General features: G+C 51.2%; 1 protein-coding gene across 1 annotated transcript; it reads right to left on the bottom strand.

Annotated features, from left to right (window-relative positions):
• Positions 1 to 7,251: 7,251 nt before the first annotated feature.
• On the bottom strand, positions 7,252 to 15,629 carry ANKK1 (ankyrin repeat and kinase domain containing 1). Its single transcript, XM_086861486.1, has 8 exons — positions 15,442 to 15,629; positions 13,400 to 13,694; positions 12,888 to 13,039; positions 11,993 to 12,042; positions 11,753 to 11,908; positions 11,446 to 11,564; positions 10,527 to 10,572; positions 7,252 to 10,217 (listed from the first exon to the last, which is right to left on the bottom strand). The coding sequence occupies exons 1-8, from the start codon at positions 15,627 to 15,629 to the stop codon at positions 8,878 to 8,880; spliced, it is 2,346 nt and encodes a 781-aa protein (XP_086717612.1). The 3' UTR covers positions 7,252 to 8,877.
• Between the last annotated feature and the right edge of the window lie 834 nt (positions 15,630 to 16,463).

Below are 16,463 nucleotides of genomic sequence, written 5' to 3'. Positions count from 1 at the left end.
AAAACAGGAAAAATAAAGCCACTACCTCTTGTGGTGAAAATCTCCAGTGCAAACACGACTCCCCGGGGAGTCAGGAATGTATAAAATGCCCATCACAGGTACATGTGACACCAACCAATGTCTTCATGCAGCACTGTAATTAAATAGAGACTTGCACAAGCCACCCTGATGTCGATCTGATTGTTTTGTTCTGTTTTACAGCTGGCTCTGAGGGCTCAGGCTCCAGGGAGCCGCTCTTCTGCTGCAGAGTTCACACACACAGAGGAAAATCTGCCTTCATGTGAGATCTGGCTTTTTTCTGCCTTGCTTTTCAGACTGTTTTCCTTTTTCCTCCCTTACCCCAGTCCATCCTTGAGAATTCTGGTGTTTGTCTTGCCTGCAGCCACGAGAGTCAGACATGGGAAAGGGAAGATGCAGAAAGACAGAAAGGAAATGGTCTGAAATGTCTCTCCTCTCACAGACAGAAGTGGGCTGGGCAGGATGGGAGGAGGAGGGGGTGGAAGGCAGAGGTGCCCAGCTGAGTTTATGCTGGAGGACTTAATTATTTTATTTTGGAATATTTCAATTTATGCTGCACTGTTTTCCCAAGCTACACGCTCAGGTTTGGTGTTTCTGCAGGTGGACCCTCAGCAAGGCTTAATCAGCACTATTTAAATAAAGATTATTTTCTTGATATAAAAGAAGAAGAAAAAATAATAAAAAGAAAATCCTTCCCACTGTTAGGTCTGTCTCCAAGAACTAACAAACGAAAATTTCAGTTTAATGGCATTTCAGATCCAAAAGCCTGCTCAGTTTTGAGCCAACACAGAATAATCCCTGCCCCGAAGCCCTCAGTTTATGCAGGAACCAGAATTTCCAAAGCAGCTGAGTTCAAATGAGGCTGAATTCTCCTTGCTGGATGATTCACCTCAGTGCCACTGTGACTGAGGGAAAATGAGGAGCTCCAGTGCCCCCTCCCCTCCCAAACACACCAGAATAAATGATATTTTCAGATCAAACAGGACACACCAGGCTGTTTTCAGCCTGTCTGGCCTCAGCCTGCCCGGATCAAAGGCAGCTACTCTGAGGTTCACCCTTACAGCCAAATTTTATTTCTAAGCCTGTGGACAAAAGCCATTCCCAGCACCCAAAAGAGATAAAAGGAACGACCTGCCCATCTCCTGGGGCATCTGAGAGAGCCCTGCTGCTCCAGGTGAGGCCTGACACATCCATGGGTGTGCTTTGTTCTGCACACCCAGGGAAAAAAATGGATAAAACCAGTTACTCTTGTTAAATTAACTGCCTGTCTTTAATCAAAGCTTCTTTTAATAATTCCAACTGCTCCCCCAAGTCTTTCTGACGATACCAGCCTGTCTGCTTCATAAAGAGCTTTTGACTCACAAATAACAACTTTCTTCACCAAAGAAAGAGTGATCACAGTGGACTAAACATAATTAAGGCGTCATGAATAATTAACAGGCCTAGAAATGCCTTTAAAGAGACTTAAGAAGCAAAGCAAAACCCTTTTAAAGGCGAGGAAAACATTCTGCCTCAGCAAGCTGCCATGCTGGGCCCGGGAGAAAGGAGTGGGCTGATGAGAGCACATTTATCCTCTCCTCCCTGCTGCCATCCTCCCTGGCATGCAATCAAGTGCAGCCCTGATGAGCCTGCCAGGGGCAGCCCCCCAGTCCATGTGCCAGCCTCGGGGAGGGCAGGCAGCAGCACAGGTTTGTTCTTGCCCTCCCTGAAATCAGTTTTGGGTTGTTTTTTTTTTCCTGGTTTTAAGCAGCCCCTGCCTGCCAGGGGAGCTGGTGACACAGAGCAGGGGCACGAGGTGCAGCAGAACAGGCAGAGAAGTGCAGGGAACCGAGGGAAATGGGCTCTGCAGGGGGATGGGGCTCAGCTCAGCACAGAGCAGGGTAAAGCAGCCCCCAGAGCTGGCTGAGAGGGCACAGAGTCACCCCCAGGGCAGGGGGCTGTGCTCCTGCCGGTGGCAGAGGTGTCTCTGCAGGAACAGGCTGCTTTGGCATCCCCTCCATCACCACACAGCCCATTCCAGAGAATTCCCTGCTGGGAGGCAGCCCTGAGCCTGCTCCACAGCCCAGCTCATCCTGGGGACAGGAGCTGCCTCACCTCCTCACCTGGAGCCTTGGGAAGGGGAATTTCTCAAGGATTTTAAGGGTGACCAGCTCCTGAGCACAGCCTGCCGTGCTGCTGATCCAAATAACAGGGACAGGGAGCCACAGCAGCCTCTGCCCCTGAGCTCAGGACAGCAGCACAGAGCTGCCAGATCCTTCTTCCTATGGCTGATATGGTGGAGTTTCGATGCTGCAGACAGGGGGAAAAATAAATCAGCAGAATTCAAGTGTCCTCATGGCTGTTTCTGCTTCCTCTCTGTATTCAGCTGCTCCCCAAACCTTTCTGATTGAAAGGGCTGCAAACATCACCTGGGAGAAAACCAGGTCATAACCTCAGCCCTTGTCACTGCATCAAATGTTTTGTAACAACATCATTAATATTTATTTAACAGTACAGCCACAAAGCTGATATTTTTATTCGTGCCGCGTGAAAAAAGCAAGAAAAGCCCAAACTGACATCAGCCAGAAATGTAATCTCGTCTGCAAGTGCTAACAGCAACACAGAGAATCTCTGAGCAGCTCCTGAGTGTGAGTTCAGAGAGCTCTGTCAAATCACCAGCTGGAAAATGTACAAAGCTTCAGAGGGAAACCCAGGAGCTGCAAATCTGATTGAACAAGACAGGTTATGAGCTGGGAGCTCGTCTGTGTGAAGAAATGGGCAGTCAGTGCCAGTCTAAACAAATATGTACATCTGAACACCTCCCTCCCCCTGGGACTGCTCCCGTCAAAAACAAAAGTGACTTTGATCTGGCATAATTCTTGGAGTTTGCTGGGGAAAAAAAATAAAACCCAGCAAGACGGCAAAGCAGTGCTGTGGGTCCTGCAGAGGACACGGGAGCAGGGCCAGCCCTGGGCTGACAGAACGAGCTGTGACGAGCTCTGGGGAGCGGGGAGAGCCCAGCCCGGATCAAATCCACGGCAGGAGAGGATCCTGTGGAACAGAGCGGCGATGATTGCGTGACATGAAAGAGCTGAACTGCTGCCTCTGCCTCCCGTGGGCCGTGGGCTGTGCTCCCTGCCAGGGAATGATGCACAGAGCGAGGTTCTGACCCAGAACAGAGCTGGGGATGGGCTCTGAACCCGGCCCCACTGAGGGGGTGGCTGAGAGCAGAGACACGGGGGAAATGTCACTGCCTTTGTGTCCCCAAACACCCACCTGGCTCTGCTCTGCTCCAGGTGCCAGGCCAGGAGCAGGGCCTCAGCTTCTGGAGCCTTTTGTGCCAAAGCCACACCGAATTAACCTCGGGGATGCAGATTTATGACTGAATTACTGTGGCTGGCAATTTTCTGCGCTGCAGTAATTGAGTTTGTGCATGTTCCCAGCTGGTGGCAGATGCTCCGGGTCACATTCCTTCTTCATGTTTACATTGAAATGCCTACCTGGAGCTACTGGGAGGGCAGACATGCAGGCAGGGATTTGCTGGGGCTCAGGTAGTGCCTGGTAACCTGTTTAGCTCTGCCTTTGTGTCTGAGCCCCCCCAGCAAAGGGAATATTCAGCTCCCTGGCAGTTCCAGGGTGTCTGGGAAGGAGCATGTCTGATTGCCTTTGTGATAAACAAGCCCTAAATCACTTCAAAGCTGAGGCCAGAATCACTGGGGAAGACTGCAGACAGTGAAATAGTAGGGACTGGGATGTGATTCAGAGATACCAGGGAAAATCACAGCAAATTCTACCTCCTTCTTAATTAAAAAAAAACCCAAACAAACAGAAGGAAGTGTTCCATGAGTAGAGTGACTGAGATGCTCTTCTTCACCCAGCCAGGCTGGCAGAGCTGGGAACAGGCATTTAGACCCCAAAGCCTTGGGGGAAAGCTGTCCCCTGTGGGTGACATCCCAGGGGCTTCGTCCCAGCACGTCCTTGTGCTGCAGGGGAAGGCAGCAGGGTGTCTAGGGAGGAGGAACTCACTGCACGAGCTCACCAACAGCTTTAACTCCTTGGCAAAAAGCTGCTTTTGCATCAAGACTCATCCTCCAGCTGTCTAAGCCTCCAAAATTCCCAAATCCCTGCTTATGTTTTAGGCACACTTTGAAATTTCCTCCCTCGGCCTACAAACAGAGAGAGACCAGGCCCTGGGCCAGGTTTTCCAGGTGAATTCCAGGGCTGCCCTTCCCTGCTGTCCTGACTGGGATGTAAAAATGTTGGAAAGGATGATCTTGGAGGCCTTTCCCAGCATCAGTGATTCTGTGGGGCCAAGGAGATGCCACGAGCTTCTCCCAGACTCCCAAACAACCTCAAAAGCAGCGCTTTTCCAAGCTCACCAGATTTCAGATGCATTCTGCCTTTTCTCTGGTTTTGTTGTTGATTTTTCCCTGCCACTTTTTAATGTCTGAGTGGGCTCATGTCCTGTGGCATTTTCCAGCATTCCCTGGAGCAGAACACGACTGTGCTCAGCTGAAAGGAGCAGCACATCGGGCAGCTCAGCTCTCCTGGGAGGAATCCTGCTGGGGCTTACAAAACAAAGACTTAAACAAAATAAAGGCAAGGCAGCCTCAGCAAAACATTTTGGCGGACTGCAGTCTTTTCCAAGGCGAGAAAATTAATTCCCTGAATGCCTTGTAAGGATTTTTTTTTTTTTTTCTGCTTGGAGCAGATATTAAGGGTTTGCCCAAAGAATGGCAATAAAATCAGGCTGGTGATAAGAAGGCTGCTGTGCCTTGCTGAGGAGCAGGCTGGTGCTGAGGAGCAGTGAAAGTGCCGTGGAATGAGGCCAGAAATGCCCCAAACCACAATTCTGTCAAAGCTGAATTTTCTCAGTGTCTGTAATACTTCCCTTTTATTTCTAAAGTAATGGCCTTGTAGCACAGCAGCAAACAAAGGCTCATTTTAGCCCTTATTACAGCTAATTACTACACCTCCTGATTGCTGACCCCGGCCTAATGCTCCTCTCTGTAATTGCTCCAGATGGACTTGAGTCTGTAATGGGATATTTTCTAACCAGAGAGCCTGGTGGGGATTATTTATTTCTTTTTATCCAGGAGAAATTCCCTCCAGGATGGGGAGTTTGCTCCTGCTCTCTGGCTTTTCTCCTGGATCATTTGGAAGTGATCTCTGTACCTGATATTTTTTAAGGGAAATTCAGTGCAGGGGTGTTCCAGGGAGGGTTTTCTGTTCCTCCCAGCACACTGCTGTGCGTGGCACCAATCTTTGCCACAAAAAGAGCTTTTTAGACTCACAGATTCCATGGTTCCACCACCTCCCAAGCCCAGGCTGGGCAGCAGATTTATGGCTCTGAACCTCTGAGGTGCCCTGTTGTTCTTGCAGGGGGGATATAAATCTTTCCCTGGGCTTTGTTTGGGTACAAAAGATTTTTCCCAAGGCCACAGAGGGTGTGAGGAGCACTGAATTGCCAAAATGAGTCTGAGCTGTGACATCTCCTCCCCAACCTGTCCCCACAGAGCTGAACTCCACCTCTCACTGCCAAGAACCTCAGGCTTTAAAAACAATCACTTTTGGGCTTGGCTTTGTGGGGCTTTTTTTTCCCAAATAAGAGAACGAGGCCAGCAGCAAATTGCACAAGAGGAGGGTTCCCTGCTGTGCTCTGAGCCAGAGGAGAGGAAAGCAGCAGCTGATCAAAAGATGTTGAACTTGCTGGGGATGAGATGCCTGCTAGGAGGAAACAGCAAGTGCTCCTTGATTCCCAGTCAGGCCCCTTTTCCCATTATTCTAATGGAAGTGGAGCTCACACCTGCACTGATGGAACTGGGTGGGGAGCTGCTTTTGGAGGTGAGAACGTGGAAATATTGCAAGGGAAGGGGACAGAACCCATCCCTGGAGCTGGGGAGAGCTGGGAAGGGAGCAGGGTGAATTCTGCCAGGCCGTGGAAAGGCTGAGCAGGAGCCAGGCACGTCTCACACTGACGTCTGCCACAGCACAGAGCCTACAACCACCTCCTTGCAAGAAAAAGAAACACAGAGAATTCACTATTCCTTCTTACATTAAAATCACTCCCTCCTACATTCACATCACTGCTGTCAGAAACATCTTGATTTTCCACACCTAAGGGGCTATGGAAAAAAACAAGCATTTCTGCTAAAAATAAGGGTTTTTTTCCCCCCCCCCACAAGCTGTATTTATTCAGATCTCTTTTCCTCTAAAACGCAGCATTATTTTAATTTTAATTTAATCCCATATCTGCATAATTGCAGCGCTGCCAAACAAACAAATCACAGTGGCTGGGAAGCAGGAGCAATGCAAAACATGGATTTAACTGACTTCACTTCCAAACATTTTCCTGTGAACATTCCCTCACAGGAGAGCCACGCTTCTCACAGGAGTGTCCACGTTTTGATCACAACAAGCATCTCCCCTTCAAACGAATTTTACATCAGAAAATTTGTATTACAGTCAGATCCAGCACTGAGAGAGCACTTAGGAAATCAATGCCAGCTTCCACCCCTGGTGAAACATCCCCTGCTTCTGTTGATTTCTTTCCTCTGGGTTTCTCTGTGTGCTGTTTGTGGAGAACACGGGGCTCACCCCGTTTCCCCATGGATATCCTGGATGGAAATGCTGGGGAGGGGATGCAGGCAGCCCAAATGGCATCCCAGCATTTACAGAGCTCGGGGTGACTCCAGCTGCCATCAGGGGTGGAACAAGATCACCTTTAAGGGACCTTGAATTTCCCCCCTCTGGGTTTTCCCCTCTTAACTGAGGGACCAACCCAAACCATCCTGGGGTTCTCTGGGGGTTCTGAAGGGCAATTGGACTGGAAATATCCCCGTGGCTCAGGATGTCTGGGGCTGCTACAGGACAGGGATGTCATTCCACAGAACTCTCTGCTAAAATCAGCAGCACCACCCTGCTCACCCAGGCAGCTCTGGCTACCTTAAAACCACGATTTTTGAGGCATAAAGGTCAACAGTTTTGATCTTTTTGAATCTAAACGAGCTGTTCAGGAGGTTTCTGCCCTGCTGCTGCTGCCTTGCCCTGCCAGGAGCTGCCTTGGCTGTGAACTTTGGCAGCTCTTGGGTGAGAACATGAGATAATCAGCAGCAGATCTATCAGCAGGGACAAAAGACTGAAATGGAGTTGAAAAAGGGGAAAAAAAAAAGGGGGGGGGGGGATGGAGATCTACGAATAATTTTAGAAATAAGCTGCAAGTTGCACAGTCACAAAGCGGAGGCTGGAATGCACTTTTCCAGAGTTTGTAAAGACTCATTTAATTTCTATAGAAACTGAGCAGCAAACAGGTAATTTTCTCTGCAAATTGCTTCTATCACCTCTGGAATGCTCTGCAAGAGCAATGTATTTCCCTCATGTCTTCTTAATCCCCTGTTATTTTCATTATAAATTTAATTAAGCTCTTTTAGAGAACATTCCATGACATACGAGCTGAGTTTTGTTTTTCTGCTGGAGCAGGGACAGAAAGGAGCTGCTGAATTATGTGGCAATTGGATTTCTTTTTTCTGGGTAAATATTTCAGTTGACACCAAGCAGGGGAGACATTTCCTGAATCAATACAGCTGAAGCTGAGGGAAGGAGCTGCACAGGAAGGGCTGAGCATCCCAAGAATTCCTTCCAGCCAGGCCTTTCTCCTTGGACAAAATTAGAGAATATCAAGAGCAGGTAAATCAGGGAAATGCCAAGCAGTTTTTGGGGATTTTTTTTTTTTTTTCTTTTGGTGGATGCAATAAAAAAAGTCCAGTTTTTACACTCCCTGCAACCCAAAATGTCACCAGCATTTCACTTCATAACCTGCCCAGCTCCTCACTTCACCAAAGGCAAATGTTGAAAATGAATCATTTCATTACAATTTATTTTAAATGATATCTAAAGGCTTTGGTGCCAAAGCATCATGAAAAACTGGGTTTGAATACAGCACACATCAATACTTTAAGCTGATATAAAATGAAAACAAAATTAGTAGAGGCTGGGCTTTTTAACCCCTCTTTTTAACCCATTTAATCTCACTTTATCAGGCCATAACAGCTTCCCTGCAGAGCTGGGGTTGTTTGTTTCTATTCCAGCCTCTGCCCAGCTCCAGGCCACCACAAGTCACCCTCCCAGCAGGCACTTCTGGGGACAGGAATCACAGCAGGGCTGTCAGAGCTGCACACAGTGCTGCTCACTGCCACAAGGGAAGCAAATCCACCAAGAAGATGTTTTTCACTGGAGTGATCGAGCTCTGGAACATCTTCCCGAAGGAAAGCAGGAATTATTTTCCCCCCAGAGACACGACTCGGACCTTGACCTGCAAGCAGCCAGATCTCGTGTGTGATTGTTCTGGAATTTCTGCTCCCTGTGCTGCATCCATTTCAATATTCTCTCCCAGTGATTTTCCTGCCTCATTTGATTCTTGTTGCAGAAAGGAGATGTCAGGAAATCTGACACATTGCTGTGCCAGCAGCAGGTGAGAATCTCACGATTCAATTCCCACCTGTGCCAGGGCCATTTTACACCAATTTTCTCTGTAGGAAAACATGGAATAAAAGCAATAAAAGCTGTGGAAGGCGTGTGTGTGCTGTGCACAGCTTCAGCACTGCCTGCGTGAACAGGGGGTGCATAAATCCCTGCTCAGGAAGGATTCAGTAGGAAAGCACTGCCTAAAGTGTCACCAAGCCAAAACCTTCTACAAGCTGGGAAAAGAAGTTGCCATCAAATAACCTCATTTTCTTTTACTCTCTTAGTGTTCATGCTTAAAACCTTCCATTTAAAAAGGGGAAATATTTTCCTGCAATCAGCAGGTGACAGGACAAGGTGCTTTAAGGCATCACACCTGACGTGGGAAAGCTCAAGCTGCAAATTCCAGAGCTGATGAATTTACAGATCTGTCCTTCCTGGGACGAGCCTGGCAATCTTGGCATCGTTCAGAGTCCTGTTCTCACCCTTGTTCCCCGAGGACTCCTTGCCCTGGAGCAGGGTGATGATGTTCTCCCGCTGGTGCCTCACCGCCAGCTGCAGGGCCGTGCAGCCCGTGATGTCCTCCACGTCCAGCAGAGCCCCGGCCTTCAGCAGGGTCTTGATGATGGCCATGTTGCCCTTGAGCACGGCCAGGTGCAGCGGGGTCCAGCCCACCTTGTTCCTGGCGTTGACGTCGGCCCGGCACTCCAGGAGGTTGATGACGCTGAGGAAGGAGCCCCTGAGCACGGAGAAGTGCAGGGGGGCCCAGTGGGACCTCTCTGCGGTGTTGGGGTCGGCCCCGCAGCGCAGCAGCTCGCTGACCGCCGGCTCGTCCCCGTAGCGCGTGGCCAGGTGCAGCGGCGTCCAGTCCATGCTGCCCTTGGCGTCCAGCCGGGCGCGGCTGCCCTTCAGCAGCCGGATGATCTCCACGTGCCCCTTGAAGGCGGCCAGGTGCAGGGGGGTCCAGCCTTTGTCCGTCCTCAGCTCCACGTTGGCCCCGTATTTGATGAGTTTCTCGCAGATCAGGTACTTGCCCCGGGCCACGGCCAGGTGCAGGGCGCTGTAGTGGTTCTGGTCCAGGCTGTTGACGGAGATGCCGTTCTTCAGCAGATACTGCACCACCCTGAACTTTCCCCTCTCCACAGCCACGTGCAGCGGGGTCCTGAGGTTCTTCTGCTTCCTCTCCAGGTCGGCTCCCTGGCTGGCCAGCAGCTTGACCAGGCCGACGTGCCCGAAGCACGCGGCCACGTGCAGGGCGGTCTTGCCGTCCACCTCCTGCGTGTTGGAGTCGGCCTGGCGGGACAGCAGCACCCGAGCCACGTTCTCAAAGTCGTTCTGGGCCGCCAGGTGCAGCGGCGTCCACCCGTCGCGCTCCTGGGCGTTGACGCGGGCCTGGTGGTCCAGCAGCAGCCGCACGGTGCGGTCGTCGCCGTGCTGGGCCGCGAAGTGCAGCGGGGTCCAGCCGTCCTCGTCGGCGGCGTTGACGTCGGCGCCGTGCTCGATGAGGACGCAGCAGATCTCGGGGAGCCGCCGCTGCACGGCCACGAGCAGCGGGGTGCAGCCACCGCCCGCCGCGCTGTTGACGCCGGCCCGGCGGCCCAGCAGCAGCCGCACCTTGGCCACGTTGCCCTGCAGCACCATGAGGTGCAGCAGGGTCAGGCCGTTCTCCTGCAGCCTGCCCAGCTCCTCGGGCCCCAGCTCCTCGGGGCTCCCGGCCTCCCCGCGCGGAGCTGGGCCAGGAGCCTCCTCCTTGGCCTTTCCTAAAGGCAGGGACACAGAACGGGAGAAAAAGAGCGAAACCGAGTGAGAAACTTCCAAGGAGGGAGGGAGAGCTTGGGACTCTTGATAGAATGACATGAAGTAAAGTCATTTGAGAGATAAGGAATGTAAAATAAGGCCAGACGTGCCCTGGGACATTCGGTGTCTATTTCCTGAATAGTTCATTTTCCTTAACTTAAAATGTCACCCACGTGGAAAACCTTATGAGCCAAATCCTTCTACAACAAATAGTCGGCTTTTATAGCTTCCCCTTCTTTAATTTTCAGCTCTAAAGCCAGTCCCCTACTTACCCCCACTCCTGGTGTCTGGGGGGAAGGTGAGCTCCTCTTTGTCACTCTTGTTTTCGGAAAGGAGGGAAGAAAAAGGATAAGACAAAGTGTTTATTTGCATTCTGTAATGTTTGCACAAAGTGCTTTGCTGCTGCTCTGCAGTTTTATGTCATCATCTGAGAGTTTTTTTTATCCAGTCCTGCTTTGGCACCCAAAACTCAGCTCAGTCAATCGTGACACAGCAGGAACGGGGGAGCCTGAAGGTGATCTCTGGATATCCATGAGCTTTTCCCCCTCGTGCTCTTTTACTCCCAAACACACACATATTCTGCTTCCTGGCTGCATGGCAGCATCCCAGAATTATTTCCTCTGTTGTTTAGGGACTCCCAAGCCCCCACCTCTTCAAGCCTCTGGTTTCTTGCACAGCTTGACAAAACCCTCTAAATACCAATAATTCCCACCTCCAATCTCTCCCTGTTTTCTAGGTATAATTACTCCAGTAGCTGGGATTGCGCTGTGACAATCCAGAATTATTTTCTTAGCCAGAGAAACGTGGGGATTTAAAACTATTTTTTTTTTTTTCATTTCTGTAAGAGTTGTTCAAACTGGAACATCCTCGGTTTTGTGCCATGAACAGAACTCTGTAATCCTGTGTTTGCTCGAGTTTCTTTTAGTGTCTGAGGCCACCATGATAAACCGAGTTCACCTGAGCAGGTCTAGAAAAGGGTTTTCCTCTCTGACCATTTATCATTTAGTGCATTTGTTAATTCATTTGCAAGTGTCTTATCCCCATAAATGAAGTACAGAGGCACAGCCTGTGCAGACACCCTGCGAAGGTGCTGAGGTGCACCTTTGGGAGGGGAAACAGCCTCAGGATCTGGTAAGAACAAGGAGCAGACTCACTGGAATTTCCTGAGTGGCCCAGGGGGGCTCTCCTCACCTGCTGGCTCCTGGAGATGGCCGGTTTGTGGGACATCTTCCTGACCAGGCGCTCGTTCTCCGGGTCCTGCACCAGGCTCTGGATCAGGGCCAGCAGCACGTCTGTCTCCACAGGGATATCTGCCAGGGCACAGCAGCTCAGCTGGGCAGGCTGCCCCGGGCCCCAGGGCCAGGCAGGACCCACGTGGGAGGGGAGGGCAGAGCGATGAAGGGGATGTGAGACAGCAAAAGGAAAACTGGACACAAACTTATCCCCTGCTTGTCAACCCGTGGGGCTGAGCCTTGGCTAATCCACATCCCAGTCCCACCTGCAAAGCTTGGCCTTTGCTTGGGGTCCTGGTCCCAGCACCTCTTCATCAGGTCGACCATCTGGTGGCACTCCCCGGGCCAGTCGTCCCTGACCAGCTCCAGCCCCGGCCTCTTCCCCGCTGCCACCTTCACGATGATGGCCATCATGTTGGCCCCTGGAAAGAACCAGCACTCTCTGGGTGTTTTCCCTGGGAAGAGGGCTGGAAGAAACACTCCACAGCTGCAGGGTTTGTGTTTACCTGCGTAAGGTTTCTTCTGCATGAGAACCTCCCAGATGACGATCCCGAAGCTGCGGGAGAGGAGAGACTGTGAGCACTTGGAGGTTAAATGCACTTATTGCTTCTGCCTTCTTGAGAAATGGGAAGGTCAGGAAGGAAGCTCCTCAGGAGGGAAAGATTTAATCTCCCAGAGCAGAAGGATTTCATCCTCCAGATGAAAGGATCCAAAAGGTTCAGGCCTTATGATTCTGCCTAATGCATCTCCCTTAAGAGTGGGGTCATCACCCTGTGCAGGGAATGAGTGACTTGGAGCCTTTCCTGCCAAAGTCAGGCTCTCAGTGCCTTTTTTCCACTTTATTCACATTGGGGTTTAGAGCCCTTGGCTCCTGCAAGTTCCTGTGGCTGTGCCAATCCTCCTTTCCCTCTTCCCTCAGGTCTCTCTGTGCTGTGAAGGCCAGGGAGCTGAGGAATTTCCAGACACGGAGCTCGTGTGGATGTGCTGCAAAGCTCCTTGCCCAAAAGGACAAAAGCCAAATTTAAATCTCTGTCTGTTCCTGACCAAAATGAAGCTGAACACTGAGGCAGATAAGCCAATATTGGAATTGTTTTAAAATCAATCTCAGCAGCATCTGTGATGAAAGAGCAGCACTGACTGTTCTGGGCTCTGATCTCACCTGGGTTTATGGGAACGGGGTGTGGGGGCACCTGGGGCAGTGCAGCCTGCAGCTCCCTCATTGGGATGATGATTACCCACAGAGAATCCCCCTCCCTCAGTCTCCACCACTGAGGTCAGGGCACCCCAGTGTTCCCCACGTTCCACGAGGCAGAAAACCAGAAATTGAACAAGCTGAGGCAGCGTTCCAGCCCCCCTTGCTGTGTGTCAGGACACCCCTGGGTGCCCTGGCTCAGCCCTCACCTGTACACATCGTACTTGATCCCCGGGGGTTTGCTGTTCTGCAGGAACATTTCGGGGGGGATGTAGCTCAGGGTGCCCCTCAGAGCTGAGCTCTCGATGTACTGCATCCTGCTGGATTGCTCCATCCACTTGGACAGCCCAAAGTCAGAGATCTGCAAGCAGGAACAGGGAAACTGCCCCGAAATGCTCACACTCATCCCTCCTGCTGTCACCTGGGCATCCTCCCATCCTTTGGGATCAGGGACTGGAGGAGGTGTGAGCCTGATAAAACCCTGACAACCTGCAGGCACTGAGTGCAGCTGGAGCCTTAAACTCCCAGTGCTGGCCCAGATTCCCTGTGTGATCTTGGGAACACCGTGTAATTTGCTCACCAGCTGCTTGTTAAACACCCCACAGGTCAATCTTCCATGGAGTGCTCCTGAAGAACCTGATTTACTGGGATTCTGGGCTCACTTGGCAGAAACAACCTCGCTCTTATTGGAGAAATAACAAAGCCAGCACTAAGGCCATACCTTGACGTGCATGTTCCCATCCAGGAGGACATTCCCTGGCTTCAGATCCAAGTGCAGCAGAGGAGGGCTCATGCTGTGCAGGAAATTCATGGCCAAGCCCATCTCATGGATCACACGGAATTTCAGCTGCCAGGACATTCTGTGAGTGGGAAGGATTCTCTCCAAGGACCCCCTGGCCATATATTCCATCACTATCCCCAGAGGGCTGTTGCACACCCCGTAGATGGTGACAATGTGCTGGAATTTGATTTTCTCCATCTTGCTTGCCTCTTCCATTAGGCAGTTCATGCTGGTCCTGGAAAATTGAAAATAAAAAAAATAAGGAAATGTTATCAGTCAATTCACAGGCTCAGTAACTCTGTAGTAACTTAGTGATACTCAGCCTTTCCCAGCACTGCCTGCCCAAATAGATCCATCCCAAATCCCCCCTTGAGCTGGTGATAATGCTGCCACACCGTGATCTTCTCCACACTAAAATCTGACATAGAAGGTGGTGTGACTTCTCAAAATGAGCTGAGGTTTATTTGGGCAAAATAAAAAGGGAAAGAGATGAAAAACTGGTACTTATTTCAATCCTTAGCAGCGAGGACAGAGAGCAGGTGCTTGTCACACTGGTGAAATGGCTTTAAATTGCCACAGGGCAGGGTTAGATGGGATACTGGGGAGGAATCCTTCCCTGTGAGGGTGGGGAGGGGCTGGGATGGAATTCCCAGAGGCTGCCCCATCCCTGGAAGTGTCCCAGGCCAGGCTGGAGCAGCTTGGGATAGTGGAAGGTGCCCCTGGCCATGGCAGGGAAGGAATTAAATGAGCTTTAAGGCTCCTCCCCACCCAAACCACTCTGTGATTCTGTGAAATTCCCAGGGTTTCCGTGGCAGCAGGATGCCAGGAGCAGGCACAGCTCCGTGCTCTCCTGCAGCTGCTGTCCCTGGGCACGGTGACCCTGCTCAGGGGGGACCCAGGCACGTCTGCTCCTCTCTGCCAGCTCTGGCAGACCTGCTTCTCCAAATTCTCCAAAGTTTCACCTCTCCCGACCTGCTGAACAAGTTTGGGGTGCTCTGGGAGCAGCCAAGCAGCAAAGTGCCAGGAGTGCCTTTAAAATGCACACCCTGGGAATGGAGCTGAGCTGCCAGCAACTCAGCCAGGCCATTAATTGATCTAAAATGGTTCAGCCAAGCAAAATCTTCTGCCAGACTTCCTCTAGCAGGCTCCTCACAGAGAGACCTACCCGTGGGCTGAGGAATCTCAGGTATTTTACTACAATTGATAAGACACAGAAGTAAAACTGATTATTTGACTCTTTTTTCCCCTCCATCAAACAAGAAAAAAATGCAAATGTAATATCTGCAGAGTAAACTGAGGACAGTCAGTGCTCAGCCTGAGCTCAGTTGTTGTCAGTAACAAGAAATCACACGAGAGTGAGATTTTTATCCAGGCAGGGTCCTCCCAAATTGAAAGGAATAAAATTTTAAATGAAATAACTTCACCAACTCGGTTGTTTTCCCATCAGCTCTGCCTGTGCTGGATGTGTTATCAGCAGTGGCTGTGATTACCTGGCCCTGCTCCATCTCCAGACACGAGCTGGGCACCAGAAGAGTCTCTGCAGGTGAAAGACAGAGCAAGAAGCAGAGAGGAGCTACAGATGCACCACGGAGAGGAAAGAGATGTCTGGAGGCTACGGGAGCAGGGCAGTGAAACCAGCTATAAATCCTCTGCCCCACATCTCTAATCCTGCTGATTTTGGTGGTTAATTCAGTTTGATTGATACACATCAGCCCCCGTGTGCAGTGGAAGCTGCAGATCCGCCACCAGGCTGCTTTTATCCAAGTTCAAGGCGCTGACCTCAGCCCTGGTGCCAGCCCTGTCCTATTCCCCCGTTCCTTCTGTCCCTTTGCACATCCACACACGAGGATAGAGGCAGAGCTCCTATTTCCCACTCCCTCTGGGTGCCCAGCCCTGCATTTCCCGAGGAGCAGGAGCTCTTTCCCACAGTTTTACCCCCAGATCCTCGCAGCAGGGACGGTGCAGAGCAGAGCAGGGGTTACCTGTCGGTGCTGGAGTCCTGCAGCAGGTACGGGGAGCATTTCACGGCATAGACCGTCCTCCACCTCCTGTGCTTCACCTGGTACACGTGGCCAAAGCCCCCGCTGGCCACTCGCACCCAGTCATCCTCAAAATCCTCCTTGCTGAACACGGTCAGGCTGCCCAGCTGCCGGCCCCTCTCTGTACCCATGGCCCAGCTCCTGCTCCTGCCTGGCTGCTGGGGAGCACAGCCAGCTCCTCCTGCCCTGCCCTGCCCTGCCCTGCCCTGCCCAGGGAGGGGAGGCACCCCAGGACAGGTGCATTCACCTGGGGGCAGAACCTCACTGCTGCTGCCTTCAGCTCTCACAGGAGCTGGCTCAGCTCCAGCTCGCAGTGTGGCTCTGCTCACTCGAATCCAGCACTGGAAGGGCAAATCCTCAAAGAATTCCAGGTGGGAAATGGTGTGAGGAATAATCCATTTGTGGTTGCTCTGTGCTGAGGAGGGGATTCCTCACCTGAGGCATTGGCACAGCCTGGGGGAAAGGGAGGTGGGGAAGTGGGTGATGCTTGAGGGGAACAGAGAAATCCACGAGGCAGAATTGTACATGAGAGATGTGCAAAACACACCAGAAAGAACAGAGGGAAAAACCCCACAGAAGCAGCTGGATGGAGGGGTGGAAAACACTCCAGCAAGATAAAGAACAGGAAAAACTCCTGAACAACCAGAACTAGCACATAAGTGCATAGAGCCTGAGGAAAAAACCTCAGCAGAAATACCAGAAAGTGGTAAAGCAGAGCAGTTCCTTCAGGGATAAAATAAAAGCTGCTGTCAAATCCCTGGAAATGGGTGTTTGGAGGAACAAAGGCTGGTCAGAGCAGTTTAACCCTCACCATGTGAGCACCAGAAGCAGCACCCACACCTTCAGTTGAAAAGGGGTTTAAAAACTCTTGTGCATTTGTGTCTTTAATGCCTCAGCTCTCTCTGGAGGCAGCTCAGTGTCACACACAAGGTGCTGCTGATTTCCTCAGTGCCACTGCAGCACAA

The sequence above is a fragment of the Cyanistes caeruleus genome, chromosome 23, assembly GCF_971803275.1.
Source record: "Cyanistes caeruleus chromosome 23, bCyaCae1.hap1.1, whole genome shotgun sequence".
Classification (NCBI taxonomy): Eukaryota; Metazoa; Chordata; class Aves; order Passeriformes; family Paridae; genus Cyanistes; species Cyanistes caeruleus.
The sequence above is the reverse complement of the archived record's forward strand: the minus strand, read 5'-3'. Positions and strand labels throughout refer to the sequence as shown.

What these genes read in the sequence shown, in the direction of transcription:
- ANKK1 (XM_086861486.1), bottom strand. Translation starts at nt 15,629, where the DNA reads ATGGGTACAGAGAGGGGCCGGCAGCTGGGCAGCCTGACCGTGTTCAGC. An exon ending in CAGGACTCCAGCACCGACAG is followed by an intron (nt 13,695 to 15,441) that starts GTAACCCCTGCT and finishes TCAATTTTCCAG; the next exon opens with GACCAGCATGAACTGCCTAA. An exon ending in CCATCTCCAGGAGCCAGCAG is followed by an intron (nt 10,573 to 11,445) that starts GTGAGGAGAGCC and finishes TCCGAAAACAAG; the next exon opens with AGTGACAAAGAGGAGCTCAC.